General features: G+C 36.9%; 1 protein-coding gene across 1 annotated transcript; it reads right to left on the minus strand.

Annotated features, from left to right (window-relative positions):
- Nucleotides 1-518: 518 nt before the first annotated feature.
- Nucleotides 519-9,849, minus strand: LOC111870277 (tryptophan--tRNA ligase, cytoplasmic). Its single transcript, XM_023862411.2, has 7 exons — nucleotides 9,614-9,849; nucleotides 7,501-7,729; nucleotides 7,097-7,279; nucleotides 4,942-5,152; nucleotides 4,512-4,685; nucleotides 2,987-3,127; nucleotides 519-2,228 (listed from the first exon to the last, which is right to left on the minus strand). Exons 1-7 carry the CDS (start codon nucleotides 9,753-9,755, stop codon nucleotides 2,067-2,069), a joined length of 1,242 nt encoding a protein of 413 aa, XP_023718179.1. The 5' UTR covers nucleotides 9,756-9,849; the 3' UTR covers nucleotides 519-2,066.
- Between the last annotated feature and the right edge of the window lie 6,741 nt (nucleotides 9,850-16,590).

Genomic DNA, 16,590 nt, shown 5'->3' on the forward strand with positions numbered 1-16,590 from the left:
AACACAGAATATGCTCTGCCAAAGTAAGGCAAAGGAGCCCCCAAATTAATTATCTTGCAAGCAGAACAGATGAAAGAAGTCTGCGCTGGTGATGATGAAAATCTACAGATTTTTCATATTATTTGTTATGATCACACATTCTATTCACAGTACATGACAATATTAAAAGCAAATTACAATATTCATCTGCATAAATTCAGCATTATATGTGATTATGTTACACTCGCACATAACCATGTGCTAGAACAGCATTTACAGAGTATGGAGGGCTAGCATAATTACATTAGAACCCAGCACTAGAACATACCGTATTTACACATGTATAGGCCGCGTGCGTGTATAGGCTGCAGCACAATTTTCAGACAGAAATTATAGAAAAGATAATTTTCTTGGAATATTATTTCAGGAGTAGAACACCCTGTATTACTAATTATGAATATAATTTTTTTTAAATGAAGTGTGATTTCGAATATTTCGAATATAAGCCGCACCCCAGTTTTCCTCTTGAATTTTTGGCAAAAAATATGCGGCCTATACATGCGTAAATACGGTAGTTCAAACCTTCATATAACAAAGTTATTAGTTGATCAATAACAATGCCTCAACCTCAGTGACTGAACAGGCTGCCTGGCATAATGATAATGCTCTTTATTAACGTTCAGGAGGTGCTAGGTTCAAATCTTGGCAAGGGTAGTGATTGTTCTTACTGAGGTTTTTCTCAGTCCTTCCAGTAAAATGAAGGACAATGTCTTGATTTGCTATGACCACATCCTTCCAAATCCTTTTCAAATCATCAGTCATCTATCACGCTCTATAATCTAGCTAATGGCAGTGTTGCAAAATACCCCAGAAAATAATAAAAATATATATACATGGTTATGAATGGTGGATTTAAAGGCACTGTCATTTGCCTGGAAAGAATTTCAGGAAAATGATGGAAATCAGACAAAGATAAGTTAATGTTCTGGTTAAGATCTGAGAAGTGGTTACTTCTAATTAAAAGTAACATATGATAGGAGTTAAATCTTCTTAATCCTCCAGAGCGGTTCTGAAAATGATGGTGAAAGGAAAAAATCATCTACATATAATCTTATTCATTTGCTCATTCATTGTTTTTTAATGATTTTTTCCATAACATCAAATGACAGGACGAGTGAATAATGAGTTGGAAAGGATGTGGAAAGAAGTGACCATAGCCTAACTGAGGAAATATCATGACATTTACCTGCAGGACCGAGGAAAATGTGATTCAGGATAGTCAGTCTCTGGGTCAGATTTGAATCTGGGAGCACCAGAATATGAAACAGGAGAGTTAACAGTTCAACTGCAATGTCCGGTTTGCCACTAATCAAACCTCAATTACAGAACAAGTCATTGAAGCACTAATTCTTTATCCATGTATTTGGGATACATGCAATTCAAGTCTCTACTGGATTAGAAACAATCTTGATGTTTTCAGTTTTTCTCAATCTCTCCATTCAGACGGTGTGAGACTGCATGTTGAAACAGCCTGCCTACTTCCACAGCTTAAATACCATTCACGGCTATTTTCAGATGCCAATCTACACATATCTTATTCTGCAGTTGAAACAGCAACACAAAAACAATCAAATACCTGAGTACTGCAAAAAAAAAAAAAAGAAAGAAACAGACAAATGGTAAGGATGCCAGAAGTGTTTTCCATTTTCACTTCTTCAATGACTATCTCTACTGAAATTTAACACTTTCACAGCTGTGTCACTGTTTTACTAAGAACGCTGGAAACATAGAATTCAGTTCAATACACTCATCACCTCACCCAATGCCTGTATAATAAACAGGATAGTGTATGCAAGTCTTTAGTTAGAGCAAAAACTAAGCATATGTCACAACATACAGCCTTAAACTATTAGGTCTTATTTTAAATATTTGTCATTACTATCTCTCAATTCAAGGCAGAAATCTCCCACATCATAATTGATTTTTATGTCAATTAAGAATAACCTTGCTCATGTACCTAGTTGCTGGTTCATGTTGAACAAGGCATGAAAGTGTCTTCATAGGTATCACCATACTAATTTATTCATTTAACAATAGCCATACTTCAGTTTACGAGGAGTCATGAAATCTCGCACTATCTGATCTGTAACTTTTGCTCGACATTCCTGATGTGCAGCAATTATAGGCTGAAGAACACTGATAAGCTTCTTTTTGAGTTCTCCAGTAAGCAGCTCTCCACTACTGTAATTCTGTGAAATAAAAAAATATTACAGTGGAATCTCCAGTGACAAAGGGTCATTCTCTTGGGCTATAGTCATGCAAACCATGATTCAAACAAGCTGAACAGCAGAATCTTCTTCACAGTTGTTCCCAACTCTGAAACTGGTTTCTTACCTTACCGAGCCAGCATAACATGAGGTGTTCATCATATATACACAAGTAATTTGTGTAAACTACAATCCTACTGAGAGTCATAGAATAACTTTCCCCTTGAGTTGCTCCACCTCTGATATATATTACACTAAAGCTTATTAGTAAAAAGTCACAGCAAAATTGTCAGCGTCTTACCCATCATCCTCTATCAAGATGTGGTACATAAAACCTGCATAGATGTGTCTGGTGTCAAATGTGCACTGAATAAGAAAGATTATGGATTAAAACAGTGTGTGGATTCATGAAGAATGACCAGAGAATGCTGCTTTCTAGTTGTAATGAGTCATCTTTTACTTTGTAACTGCTTTTTCAGAATGCAACCTTCACTACTCATGACATAATTTTCGTCACACAAAGCCACACTGCCAAAACTAGAAAAAGGCAGTAGTTTCAATTTATTTATGCATTTCTCAGTTTTCACTTCTTAGTAGGAGGAATGCTGCTCGAGTTACCCATAAAATTTATATCACAAAGAAAAGCAATTATTTTTATTCTGTGACTGAAATCAAACAAAAAATTCTGAAGGTGTTCAAGAAAAGAAACTCAGACTTGACACAATAATATAGAAACAGACCTTTTCAATTTGTTTTAGCTCTTCATCATCCTCAAGAAAGAAACGCAGGTATTGATACGAGATGTCCACTTCACAATTTCCTCCCTTTTCTCGATGCTCCTCTATCGTTGCCTGACCTCCAGAGAAGGCATGCTTATTTATCTGTAAACAATGTGAATATATTTCTAGCTTATGCTCCTTATTCCATAAAAAGGTACACTTACAGTATCTTATCTGTATTTGTCCTCCAGCAGCAACTGAGAACCAACTGGCTGATTTTCATTATATAAGAATGTATGTCATGACAGCGAGGGAATGTTCTTACTTTCTAATTTCCTGCTATCAAGAGTACTAACATGACAACCATCCAAACTTAACTGGTGGAAGCAACATACAGATCACTGCTACATGCTCCTAATATCTTCAATGGTGATACAATCTTTGTCAGACATCCCACTTTTGATTATGGTCATTTGGCATAATTTAAAATAACAACCTGGTGATTATGAAAAATGTATTTAAGATTTGAAGTTTTCATGATGGCTCTTCCATGTAAAATGTAGACTTACTCTTGAGATTGAGAAACTATAACACAAAATTTAGTACAATGATAAATTATAAATGTATTCTTAAGTTTTGTATGAATGACTGTTATTGTGGTTATGTGAATAGTATTAGGTGCTAGCACAAACTTAAGACACAGAAACACTGAAACAACAGACCTCTGTACTCATGAACAATGACAGAGGGAAATTCTGGGAGATTATACAAATATAAGACGTTTAGTAATGGTCAGAGATATAGAATGCTAATGAATAGGGTGACCAAAGCTGTGGTCTATTACAAACTCTTTAAGATAACAGATTCACATAAATTGAAGTTGAAGTGATGAAGTAACTTCCTTCAATTTCTGCAGCAAATGTGTTAATGACAAAAAACATATCATCATAATAATTTTAAACAGTCCAATTAAATTATACCTTCAATGAAGGTAGGCATACTGGATTCATGCCTTAAAATGTAAGGTTGTGAATATTTAACATCAGTAATGACTTCCTGCCGCACTATGGCCCTGGGGTTGAATCAGCCTCTAACAGAAATGAGTACCAGGAATTAACTAATTTTCCTGGGGAGTAAAGCGCAGCCGGCGTGTAAGGCTGACAACCTTACCACCATATTTGAGCCGACTGTCTAGATAATGTGGGACCCTCAATGTCTCACAACCCTATGGGCCTTCACGGCCTGTTACAGGGATAGCTTTACTTTTTTTCTTAATGACAGTTAAGTGACAGTGTGTCTTGTTTGTCATCCCTGCAGAGTAGCATATAGAGATATGTTCAGGTAGAGGCCTTGCGACGAGCTGATCACCCGCCCAAGGAGTCATACCGAATGTCTAAGATCTAGAAAAACCGAAGTGAACGGAGAAGTTCATGGAGGTAGGCCTAGGCCCACTGGGGCTGTAGTGCCAAGAAAAAAAAAAAAGTGAAAACAGAATAGCTGTACCACATTCTAACATTCAATTCTGAAAATTGTCTCTCTTTTGTACCTTGTTCTTTATTTGCTTAGGTGTGTCTGTAAGGAAAATCGATGTATTAGAATCACTAGCTGACATCTTGGTCTGAGCTCCCTGCAATGCTGGGAAAAATGAGGAATGAAGAAGGGCCGGCTTATGGTAGCCAAGTCTTGGGGCAACATCGCGTGTCATCCGAAAATATGGATCCTGCAAAATCAAACCAATTTCACATACAGTACTAAGGGCAGTTAACATTAAATTTCTTGAAACTCAATTCAACTGAAGAAGAATTTTTTCATCCTTAAGATCAACAATGGCAAACAATTTTTGTAACATAAAATGTGAACCAAACTAAATACATGTTTGCATTTATTTGTGTTTGAACACCCACATTAATCATTATTTGTGACACATGCATTTCAAAGTCACTGCCATAACTTATATTGTCCAGCCATAGACTTACCTGATCTATAGCACAAGGAATGAGGCAGGGTAAATTTGCTTTTCCAAAGATGAAGGGGAATGAGCTTGAAAAGGAAGGTGCAGCCTGCACTGCTGGAAAGCTTATTTTTCCAATCACATCACTATCACCAAACCCAAATATACCTTTCACTTGATTGTAGGTGACACATTTACCTATTTTAATCATGTTTCGGTAAAAGTCTGGACACTGTCTGGAAGAAATAAGGAACATATATCTATGAGATACAGAATTGATGTACAAAATTATGAAATGAAGCCCAAATCAACCTCATAAGGATCATACTGGAACTGCTCTAGAAAACAAAAGCAGTTGCACGACACATTAATTAACATTTTAAATAAACTTTATGTTATTGGTAATCAATCAAAAATGATCTGGTTAATAAATATTTTTCAATGAAGAAATATGCAATGGACAATTAAATGAATGGCAAACACGCATTCAAACTGAAGCTACATAATACATAAACTTAATGGTCCAATAACATTGTCTTGTGGTAGTGACTAGGCATGGTGTTTGGATTGGTAATAGGATTTATTGAATGCTTATAACCTATAATTACAAATAACTATAAAAGTCTCACTAATTTACAAGCTATAGATCACTTTAACTACAGCACAAATATATATAAATAGCTGTAAGTCACACTAATTCACGCACTCTACATGACCACAACTACAGCACACATAGTCTTGTTTGTTCACTAGTCATTGCTAGGTAATGGCTGCTAACAATGCAACTAGAGACTGTTAACTACCGACTCCAACCTGATTCAAGACTGACTAACTCAGAGTCTGAGTTACTTTACGACTGGGGGTTTATCATCAATCAGTTAGTCTTGGCATTTCAAAACCCTTGTGGTCATAGTCCCTGTGTAACATCCATTCTGATGAGAGGATTTTTTTTTTCATATGAATATGCTTTGCCTTTGTCAAGTGTAAATATTGCACATATTGATTGATACTGAAAATTCTTTCCTCTATAATATATACAACTATTCTGTATTCCAGGCTTTGCAAAGCAGATCATGCCTATTTTATTTATCTTATGCTACAATGGTAGCTTAGTCACTTGAATGGTCATAAGCTTAACCGCTGCAAAGTATGAACGTCTTATATTTTCCATGTCTGGCTTTGCCTTGTCCTATGCTGCACACATGAGCATTCTCATGATTTTATATGTCCTCTGCTTTTTGCCTGTTGGGTCTCCTTACACAGCCTCAGTATGGACTGAACAGAGACCATCACTTCCAAGAATTCCTCCATGGTTGAATTATGTACTATGTGAGCTGCTGCCTAGTGATGGCCCCTATATTTCTGATGCGGGAATACTTTGGTTACCATGGAAGTGTGTTTACCAGCCACGGCTTAGCAATAAACGCCTTCCTGGGACTACTACTTCGACTTTCAGCCGTCATGTCACGATATATATTCACATGCTTGTTAGTCTCATCAATTCAAGAACCAGGTAGAAATTAAACTTCAGTCCAGGATTTGCATCCAGATGTGGTAAGATAGTAAACAGGAAACAAATCATGCATCTTCTGCCACTAAAATTGATTCAATATAATTTATACTGAGCTGGTATAAAGGTTAACGGTAGGATTTTCATCTGGGAAACAAGCCACACAAACAATAGAGAATCAAAGGTACACTGTATTATTATGAAAACTGATATAACTTCTCTGCAGTGAATGGTATATAACTTTAATTTCTGTTAACTAATTAAACTTTGTATCATGTACTCCACCCAGAAGAGCCACATTACTATGTCTAGTATACAGTTTAACTTTACATAAGGCATTTAATTCAGTTAATTTAGGTAATTTGAGTGAAAGTGTATTAATTTTAAGTTTTTATAGTAATGTTCTTTTTCAATTATGTTTATTAATTATAATTGTAATAAGTTTTTTCTGCTCTATTATCTATGTTGGTTGACTAGTGTGTGTGATTTTGGTTGTGACTTATGTAATTTATTATATGTATACATCTATTATCAAAGGGGCTATTTCCACATCCTAGGTTTTTTGCCTGTATGCATATATGGAAAATAAAGGGAATGAATGAATGAAGCTACAGAAAATGTATATAGCAGCAGTAATAATTTAACATTCTGAAACTGAAACCTGACTTACCCAATAAAATCAAAATCACAGAAGATGAATGTTTTCTCAATATCAAATCCACATGCAATAATGTCTTTGGCATTTTCAAAGGCTAACTGATTTGCTTCATCTACTTGCAAGTCTTTCCACAAGAACTTTTCATCATCTGTTAACTGAATCACAAGAGGAACATCAAACACATCTTGCAGCCATCTGAAAGAAGCATGGAGGTATTAGCCAGGTGGAGGGAAATGGAATCATCATGAGCAAGAGCCATATCTCTGCTCAAATTTATGACAAAAATACTCAAATAGTTATCTGTAATTTTACCTGTATGGTTGTCATACCTGTAAGAAATTGTATTCATATAAATCTTACACTTGTAGTATATCAGTGGCAATGCAGAATTAAATTACTATAAGCTGATAACTTACTTGGTTATAATAAAAGGAATGAGATGTCCAACATGCATTGAACTAGATGAAGGACCACGTCCTGTATATAAATAGAATGGCTTCCCCTGTTCATACATTGTCAAAATTTGATGCATGTCTCGATGCGAGAAAAATATTCCACGTCGTAACAGATGATGAACAGGATGGCCTGTCACCTTCTCAAATCTATCCAACAGCTCATCATCAATCTTTGAACTACCAAACCTTTCTGAAATCAAGATGTATAAAGTATTGTTTACAATAATAAAATGATCTATACAGATAAAATGAAGCATGTTTCTGGGAAAACAGCATTTCTTATGTCAGCGTACACCACATCTGCCATATGAATTTTCTTCAGTTTCATATTGGTTCTTCAGACTCCTCTCTATATGTGGTAATAGCCATGTTCTTCAAATTATAATAAAAACATTTAAAATAAAATTTATGTGAAGTCTCAATGTACATGGCCCCTATTATGCAAAACTCTTACAAATATTATTATGTTTTATAGAAAACTCCTTTTCAAATACAGCTCAAGTATATTTTTGTGGTCTAAAGAAACAAATGCTAAAAATTTCCAAATAAAAAAAAACTATGTTCATTTTAGAATCCACTTCAGGTTGGTTTCCTACACAATAAAAGGCTAAACAATGAGTTTCCGCTTTCCATTTTTGAGTCTATAAATACTTCCATTTTCAGTGTAGAATGATATCAAGTAAGTGTGCACAGCAGTGCAGTACCCGTAATCAAAACAATATGCTCTGGGTAGAAATAGTCAGAGTTGGAGTTACTTTATGATTGGCCGATTACGCCAATTAGTTCATCTTGGTGACAAGCCCCTTGAGACTTACGACCAATAATTTTATTTTCCAACTGAACACTTATGGTTATAGTCTTCATGTAACATCCTCTTTGACAAGAGGATGTGTCTGTCATTTATAATTGCTGCTGGCCCTCACCAGCACAGTCATTCTCAGGTCTGAGTCCCGCAGAACTCATGACCACATTTTACTGTCTCAGATTCAAGACTCCCTCAACCCGAAGAGCCAGGTTCCCGTACTTCTATCCCCAGGACCAGGTTAGGCCAGTTATACCCCTAGGGACTGGGTTCCCTTTACGTTGCCTCCAACAACTTGCAGGGCTACAGTGGAGGTATTTGACACCACCTCCACATGGAATGGGAAGAACTAATCGCCTACTTTCCTTTTATAACAGACAGCATAGAAAATGATACCCAACACAATACTTCTATTGTTGCCTGCGTATTCATTGCCGTGATAACATTTTTACCGAACCATTACCTAGCACCAATAGAGGTGACACACAGACTGATGGCACAGATTTATGAAGAACACTGTTGAGTTGGGCTCAGGTGCCATGCCTGATACCGACATCAAGTTTTGTAAGGACTGGTTCAGGCATTCAAAAGCTGCTGCGGGAGATACACAAACACCCAGACAGAATGGAGATTGCATAAGTGTACTTTTATTTTCTAGCCTACCTTAGTTTGAGCAAAAAATAAAAGTAGTCTTATAAGATCACCATGTTGTTTATACCTCTGTGTATCCCCCCTATTAACTTTTGAATGCCTGAATTAATTTTTATGAAACTTGGTATTTATATCAAGACTCCTGAGCCCATCTAAACAGTGTATGTCATAAATCCCTCCCATCAGTCTGTGCGTCTGTATGTGTATTTGCGTCGATGCCAGGCAACAGCTGGGTAAAAACGTTATCGCGGCAACTAATACACAAGCAACAATAGAAGAATCGTTGGACGCGTCGTTTTGTATGCAGTACCTGTCATATCAAAGAAAAACGGGGGTTCACATCTCCCAGAAATTCTTCTTTAAATAAGGGGTAGGCTATAAATAATTTACAACAGTCTGGCAGGCACGCTCACAAAGATGAAAAATAAACTCCCTACATGTAAATCCAAAAGGTAATCGGAAATTGAATTTCACATAATCTAACTTGCATATTTGTCCAGTTTCATGAACTGAAATGAAGAGTGACCTTTATGTCTAGCCGTAAGAGTTGCCATTCCCGAACTCACATAAAGGGGATTTAGAATTACTTTCAGCTTGTACATGCCCTACTAATATACTTACTTATTAATTTGTCATAATCTATTCCAGTTTCTGATTTGCTAACCACATTCCAGGGATTGACTACATCTGATTCATCTTCACAATTAACATTTGAGTTATTAATATCCACATGTTTAATTGCTGTTACAATTTCATTCGCCATATTCTCAGGAGCTAATCAACTGTCTACACAATAAAACCGTATAAAACTGTCACCGTCCGTCACAAACTTCCATTGGCATGCACCATATTTTTCTCCCACGCATCCCTCCAAACCCGGAAACTCTTCGACAACATAGCCGCGGTGACGTCACGATATATTACTGCTGCCATCTCTACGCAGATTTCCACTAACTAAATATGAAACGGCCACCAGCATCGACAGCATGACCCATAAAATAGAATGCTACTATACCACCCCATATTCTCCTCAAAACTGTTCTCAAATACCCTCGGTCTATTTTCCTCCCTTAATGTCAGAGACTAAGTTTCACATCCATACAGAACCATAGGCAAAATTATGGTTTTGTATATTCTAAATTTTATGTTTTTGGACAGCAGGCGAGAATACAAAATGTTCTGGACTGAATGGTAGCAAGCATTAACAGAGTTAATTCTCCTCTTAATTTCCTCCTCAATCCGGTTTTGATTTGTTATCGTCGTTTCAATATATCTGAACTGTGCCACATTTTCAAAACATCTGTTTCCTATCATTATGTCATGATTTTGCCCTGCATTTTGGTGACAAGACAGCCATTAAATATGAGGTGTCAAATCAACCAAACCACTGTGATTGTTTGCAGCTGTTAACAATTCACTTAGACCCAAACGAAATACTGAACTTCAACTGACTGGACTGTTACTTAATCTAAATTGTCAGTGACAGATAGTGACGTGTGTCAGTTTAAGTTGTTCAAATAAACTTGGGTGTGATATTGCCACTAACGCTTATTGTTACTTAACCATTAAAGATATTCCGATTTTAAACATTCAGAATTCATACAGATATATATATATATATACACACACATACCTTTAAAGTAATTCTAACATGGTGCATTACACATTATATAAAAGCAACCATGTGCAACCCACATAACAAAGAGTCCTGTACTACCACAACCTGTCACATCAGATATTAAACCCTCTTCTGTCTCTTTCCTTGACCAAAACCATATGCTATAGAGTGCGTGATGATAAGTACGTTGACATCATTCAGTGTTCATGAACCAGTCAAAATTCTCTTTATGCTGCTGAGTGATAGAGGTGGTCATTTACAAATATGAATGCAATACAGAGATGCTAAAAAGGAGGTATTAATAAAAATTTCCCTTACCAAACACAATTCCAATAGCACTAACTAACATTAACAATGGAGAATCTGCTGCTGCACACTTGGTGACCAAGTTTCCCTCATATGCCATGATCCCTTCTGATCTATACACACAGTGTGTTTTCGTATGCAGTGAAAACAACATTGGACTAGAACTACCAATTATATCCTGGTTTTTCTAGGAAGTGAAGGGTTGTGGGGGGTCTCCAACATAAAAGCTATCATGATAACAGGTAGGTAATTTGTCATGATAAATGTTTGGTTGAATTATATTACTGGAAACACCACACAAAATTTTCCATGCATTCAGAAGCACAAAACAAAGAAGACTAAAAAAAAAGTAACGCTATCCCTGTTAACAGGCCGTGAAGGCCCATAGGGTTGTGAGACAAAACATTTCCAGAGATGGCTCTGTTCCTGGCTTCAGCTGACTTGTAAAATTGCATTTTAAGTTCTCGAAGGAGTGACTATGAAGACTATGATCTTCTTGGATGTGACTGCATGTAATCTGGCAGAAATTCACTGGCATTCCAGTGGAACATACTCTCTATCTTCAGGGTCAAAGAGAAATCCTGCTTGCTCCACTTGCTCTTTGGCCCTGCAGATGTATGCAGTTGGGGACTTCTACAGGACTACATTATGACATCATACCCCAGAAATCAGTACTCTTTATTACTATAAACTTGTCTGTTGAACAGCAGTTTTCAAGAAAATGTTTTGAAGTGACATCCACATACACACAGGCAGCAAGAAACTGCTCTGGTAATAATTTTAAAAACGTTTTGGTGTGGGCAAGCTGGGGTAGCATAGTCAGTTTAGCGACTGCCTACAAGCTGGACAACCAAGGGATTGTCAGAATTTTCTCTTCTCCATATCATCCAGACCAGCTCTAGGGCCCACCCAGCCTCCTATCTAATGGGTAATAGGGGCTCTTTCCCCAGGGTAAAGCAGCAGGGGCGTGAAGCTCACCACTCACCTCCAGCTATGGCCGAGGTCAAGAAAATGTGGATCTATACATCCATTCCCCCATATGCCTTCATGGCTCAGTGCCTAATTAGTTGAGCACAGGGACAACTTTATCTTTAGTGTGGGCATTCTAAACTTTATGAAAACCCTCAAACAATGGGCACATAAATATCTGGGTACTGTGCATACATGTGTTTGGGGGGGGGCACGTGAACTCAAATCATAGTGAAGCCTTAGATAGTGTTGTGCTATTCATGAAAATATCTTAGTAAACAGTGTACAGTGAAACTGCCTTTCAGGGTTTCTTTAGAGAGCAGTGCATCTGAACACTAAACCTAGGAAAATCTCAGATGGAGCAAGTAAAGGCCAAGTTTATGTGGGATCAATGAAATTGACCATTATATGAGGGAAAATTTTAAATGAAGAAACGTTAAATGGAAGCTTCATTGTGCTTCCTTCTTTTATTACCCGTTAATACCATGGGGGGGGGGCTTTATCACTTTCCTTATTACAGTTAACATTTTAGCTGGCCTTCTTTATTTTATAATGAAAGATATTAATATTATTGTATACCACACATCGTATTTTCACTTACTGTTGTTAACTTCCAACCTAACAGACTTTCATAAAACTTGGTGTGAACAGCATTAAACCAGAGGCCACCTATCTTGATAACTTTTAGCAGCACGGTACCTGTATGAATCTATGAGATGTGAATAGCACTAAAGCCACTAATTAGGATCCTAAAGCTGTGTGGTTACAGATCTTTGACACATGTACATTTCTTAATTCTTTACTAAGATATAAAACAATATGGTGGACTTCAAAATAACATCTTTGTCTAATGATAATAACTAACAATCATTGGAGCTAGGCATGCAAAATATTGGCAGTTGACCACAAACATGCCTACAAATTCTCTATGAAATATTTCTAATATATCTACTATAAACACAAATACAGTACGAAGCTACAAGGTTACTTCTGGCAAATTAATGTATCTGGGATCTGTATCAATGGAAACTATGCACAGGAAATTTTCAATATTAAATATTTCTAATATATCTACTATAAACACAAATACAGTACGAAGCTACAAGGTTACTTCTGGCAAATTAATGTATCTGGGATCTGTATCAATGGAAACTATGCACAGGAAATTTTCACTGACTTATGTTGTTATTAATTTGCCATGGGCTCCAGTTCAAGCCAATCACATCATAAAATACTGATAAAAATATAAAATACAGGTATCAACAATCTCTTCTAAATACGCATTTTTCATTGAAATAACAAGAGCTGATGACAGATTATTGTCGGCAGATATCCACCTACCACAGAATTAGTACTACCTGCAACCGGTGACTGCTAAGCACTGTGTTACCATAATCTCACAAGTGCCATAATGATTTTAATGGATATTGAGTTAATTTCTGCTAGCCTAACCTTACTGACTGATGCATTGGAAGAAAAATTTATATTTTGTTTCTCAAAACTTCTATGGAAAATAAAAGATTTAAATGCCTCATGCTTAAGAGATGCCTAGCAACTCCAATAACATAGCAAAGATTATGAGAGGATGTTGTCAATTGGGAAGAAAAAATTGTGGGCTATTGCAAAATACTATAGCAGCATAGGGTGACCACATTTTGTAACTGTAAACTGAAAAGCCTACTGACTGACCTAATAGTGAAGTACTACCTAATTCTACAGCTGCTATCTGCTCATGTACTGCAATATCTCAGAATTCAGAGCCATTAATATGACCTTACATTTAAATTACAAAGATGCTCTGAAGGCATTTTCAGAAGGAAATGGGACAAACTAGTTTTTCAATTAAAAACTGATAAAATGACACAGTGATTCTAATTTTGTAGGGTTATGGCCTTTTAAAGAAGGACAAATTACTTATCTTAGCACCCAAATGGAGAGTCTGAAAATTATCACTTGATATTTGACTTCATATCAAATCTATCTGGTTCTATTTCCTTGGAACCCAATTAGCATGACACTGAAACATGCTATATGTATCCTACATCTGAGTAGCATATGCCTGAGTGCCCATCTGTAAGTCTTCAAAAATAACGCCATGTCATATTTCCCATATTTACACATTCATTTGCCATCCCAAAGCTCCTGTAAGAGAGGACTCCTTATTCTTATCAACTATTAACATGTCAACAATGAGAAAAATAAAAGATATTTTTATATACTGGTGATGGAATGTGACATTACAAATACAAAAATCAATAAGTATATGAAGTAAAATCTAATATCACACCAACTGTTTTCAAAAGTTCAAAGTTTTGCACTGTTGTCATGTTTTAATTGCAGCCTTATAATACAGTATGTGCCAAAATTTACAGTACTGAAATGAAAAGACGAAGGCCCCTTGCATGACAGAACCTTCTTAAATCCTGAAGAAATGGTCTGATCACCACGTCCCTGTAGCATTCTTGGGTGACGGTAAGAGAATTGCCTTCCTCAACCTCGATGAAATAGGGGCCTAACCTACCGTGTGCTGAGACGGCACACCATATCATCACACGTGTACTATGTAGCGGTTATAGTTACTTGTCGATCAGACTTCCCCTTCCGTTGACACGTTACACTACCAGAACGGCAATATTTCGTAACAAAGGACAGCATAACTGTGTTACTTGGTGCCATCTTATTAAATTTCTCTTGGAATTGTTCTGTCACCTTTTTCAAACTCACGTCCCACCTCACGACCAATTCCATATGAGCGGAAATAATACTCAACTATGAATACTTTTTCCTCCATCGAGACCCATTTCCAACAACTTCACAACTTCCTTTTCACTACTGGGAACACATGCAGTTGGAGCTATGCCCCTTCGACAAACGCACATGTGCATTCGAGATGCACGAGTTTCAGTACTGCATTTTTTGGCGCATACTGTATATACATGCACACCCCACCCACAAGACAAACACAACAGTCTATTATAAAACCAGGAAGATAACACAGCTCACTGCTTGCTTTGGTTCATCTGATTGGAATGATGGAAACAACAAACTCAGGAAAAACAGCAATAACTGAAAACAAATTGGGAAGTGACATCACTTCTTCACATCTTGCTTTCAGTTCTAGTGTAGCTGCATTGGTGTTGCTAAGGAAATGACGACTTTTGCATATCTGTGCTGTTTCACATTTACAAACACACGTTACACTCTTATTCATACATAGCCACATGCAAACTAACAACTTTTAGTAATTTAATTACAACTAATATTATCAAAATATGGCATTTCTCTGAAACAATACTTATTTAATCATTCTTTCTACAATACTTTATTAAATGAATTGTAGAGGGCTTCACCTTTATCATAACTTTGAGATTCACAAAGTCTTAATCTGGCCCAGCAACAGTAACAGCCAATTATGGAAGCAGAAGAGAATCCCAGCTTGAATTTCTCCTCTCCTCACTTTCATGTCACATTCAAAAGTGTGCATTGTTAGTCAGATAGGAACACAATCTTTTGGTAATTCAAGACTAGATGCAAACACAATTAACCTCTAAGCAGTAGTTGCCAAACAAGTTACAGAGCTAATTATGAAATATACTTGTAATCACAGCTTTTTTTTCCCTTGGCACTACAGCCTCAGTGGGCCTAGGCCTACCTCCATGAACTTCTCCGTTCACTTCGGTTTTTCTAGATCTTACACATTTGGTAGGACTCCTTGGGCGGGCAATCAGCTCGTCGCAAGGCCTCTACCTGTACACAAAAACGAAAAACACACATACACAAACTAAACATCCATGCCCTGAGTGGGATCTGAACCCACGATCCAAGTGAGCGAAGACAGTACATGCCTTAGACCGCTCGGGTAATCACAGCTCACCAAAACAAATTCTTGTTACCACTGCTTTCACTAAAGGTCAAGATAACACAGAAACAACTACGGCAAACATTAATTTACAAGGTATACATGGAATTCTAAGTCACCTACAATGTTTGCAATAATCCAGTGTGTTCAGGAAGTCATTCTGCATTTTAGGAGGTGATATTTTCTTACATACATTATAAAACCCACTTGAATATTAATTCAAAAAGATTCTTTATGTAAATTTCCATATGCTCCCTTTTGTTGCATAACACATGTCACTCATAACTGATGTCAACCTATACACACCACAGTGTCAGAGTTCATGATGAAATATGAGGGAGATTCAGGTAATAGGTCACATATGGAAGTAAAACAGCTGTAATGGATGTAATAGGTTTTTTGTTTATCACTAGGCAGCAGCACAGTCCAGCTTCATGACAGTCTAGGAAGCAGATAAGCATGCACATGTTTTGAGGCTTGTTTCAGTAGTCAAATGGCAACCATACTTGAAGAGTATAATACCAAAGAGTAGAGTTCTGTTGTGCATTTTCTTTGTGGCAAAAAGGACTCAATGCCAAGAATATTCATATAGAAATGTGGGAAGTGTTTGTCATGTAAAGTGCTTCACAACTGGGTCAAGATGGGTGCTTGACACAAAGACAGACTGGCTGACTAACCATTAGTCATAATATGACTTTGACTTGAAGCCAGTTACTTGGGAGTTGACACGAGGACCAGTTCTGAGATTGTAGACAGCCAGCAATGATGAAAGCAGAAGACAGAGCTGGGAACTGCTGCCAAGCAACAACCAGTCATGATGCAGCAGACTGAGAAGACTTTGTATGT

The sequence above is a fragment of the Cryptotermes secundus genome, unplaced genomic scaffold (genome assembly GCF_002891405.2).
Source record: "Cryptotermes secundus unplaced genomic scaffold, Csec_1.0 scaffold94, whole genome shotgun sequence".
Classification (NCBI taxonomy): domain Eukaryota; kingdom Metazoa; phylum Arthropoda; class Insecta; order Blattodea; family Kalotermitidae; genus Cryptotermes; species Cryptotermes secundus.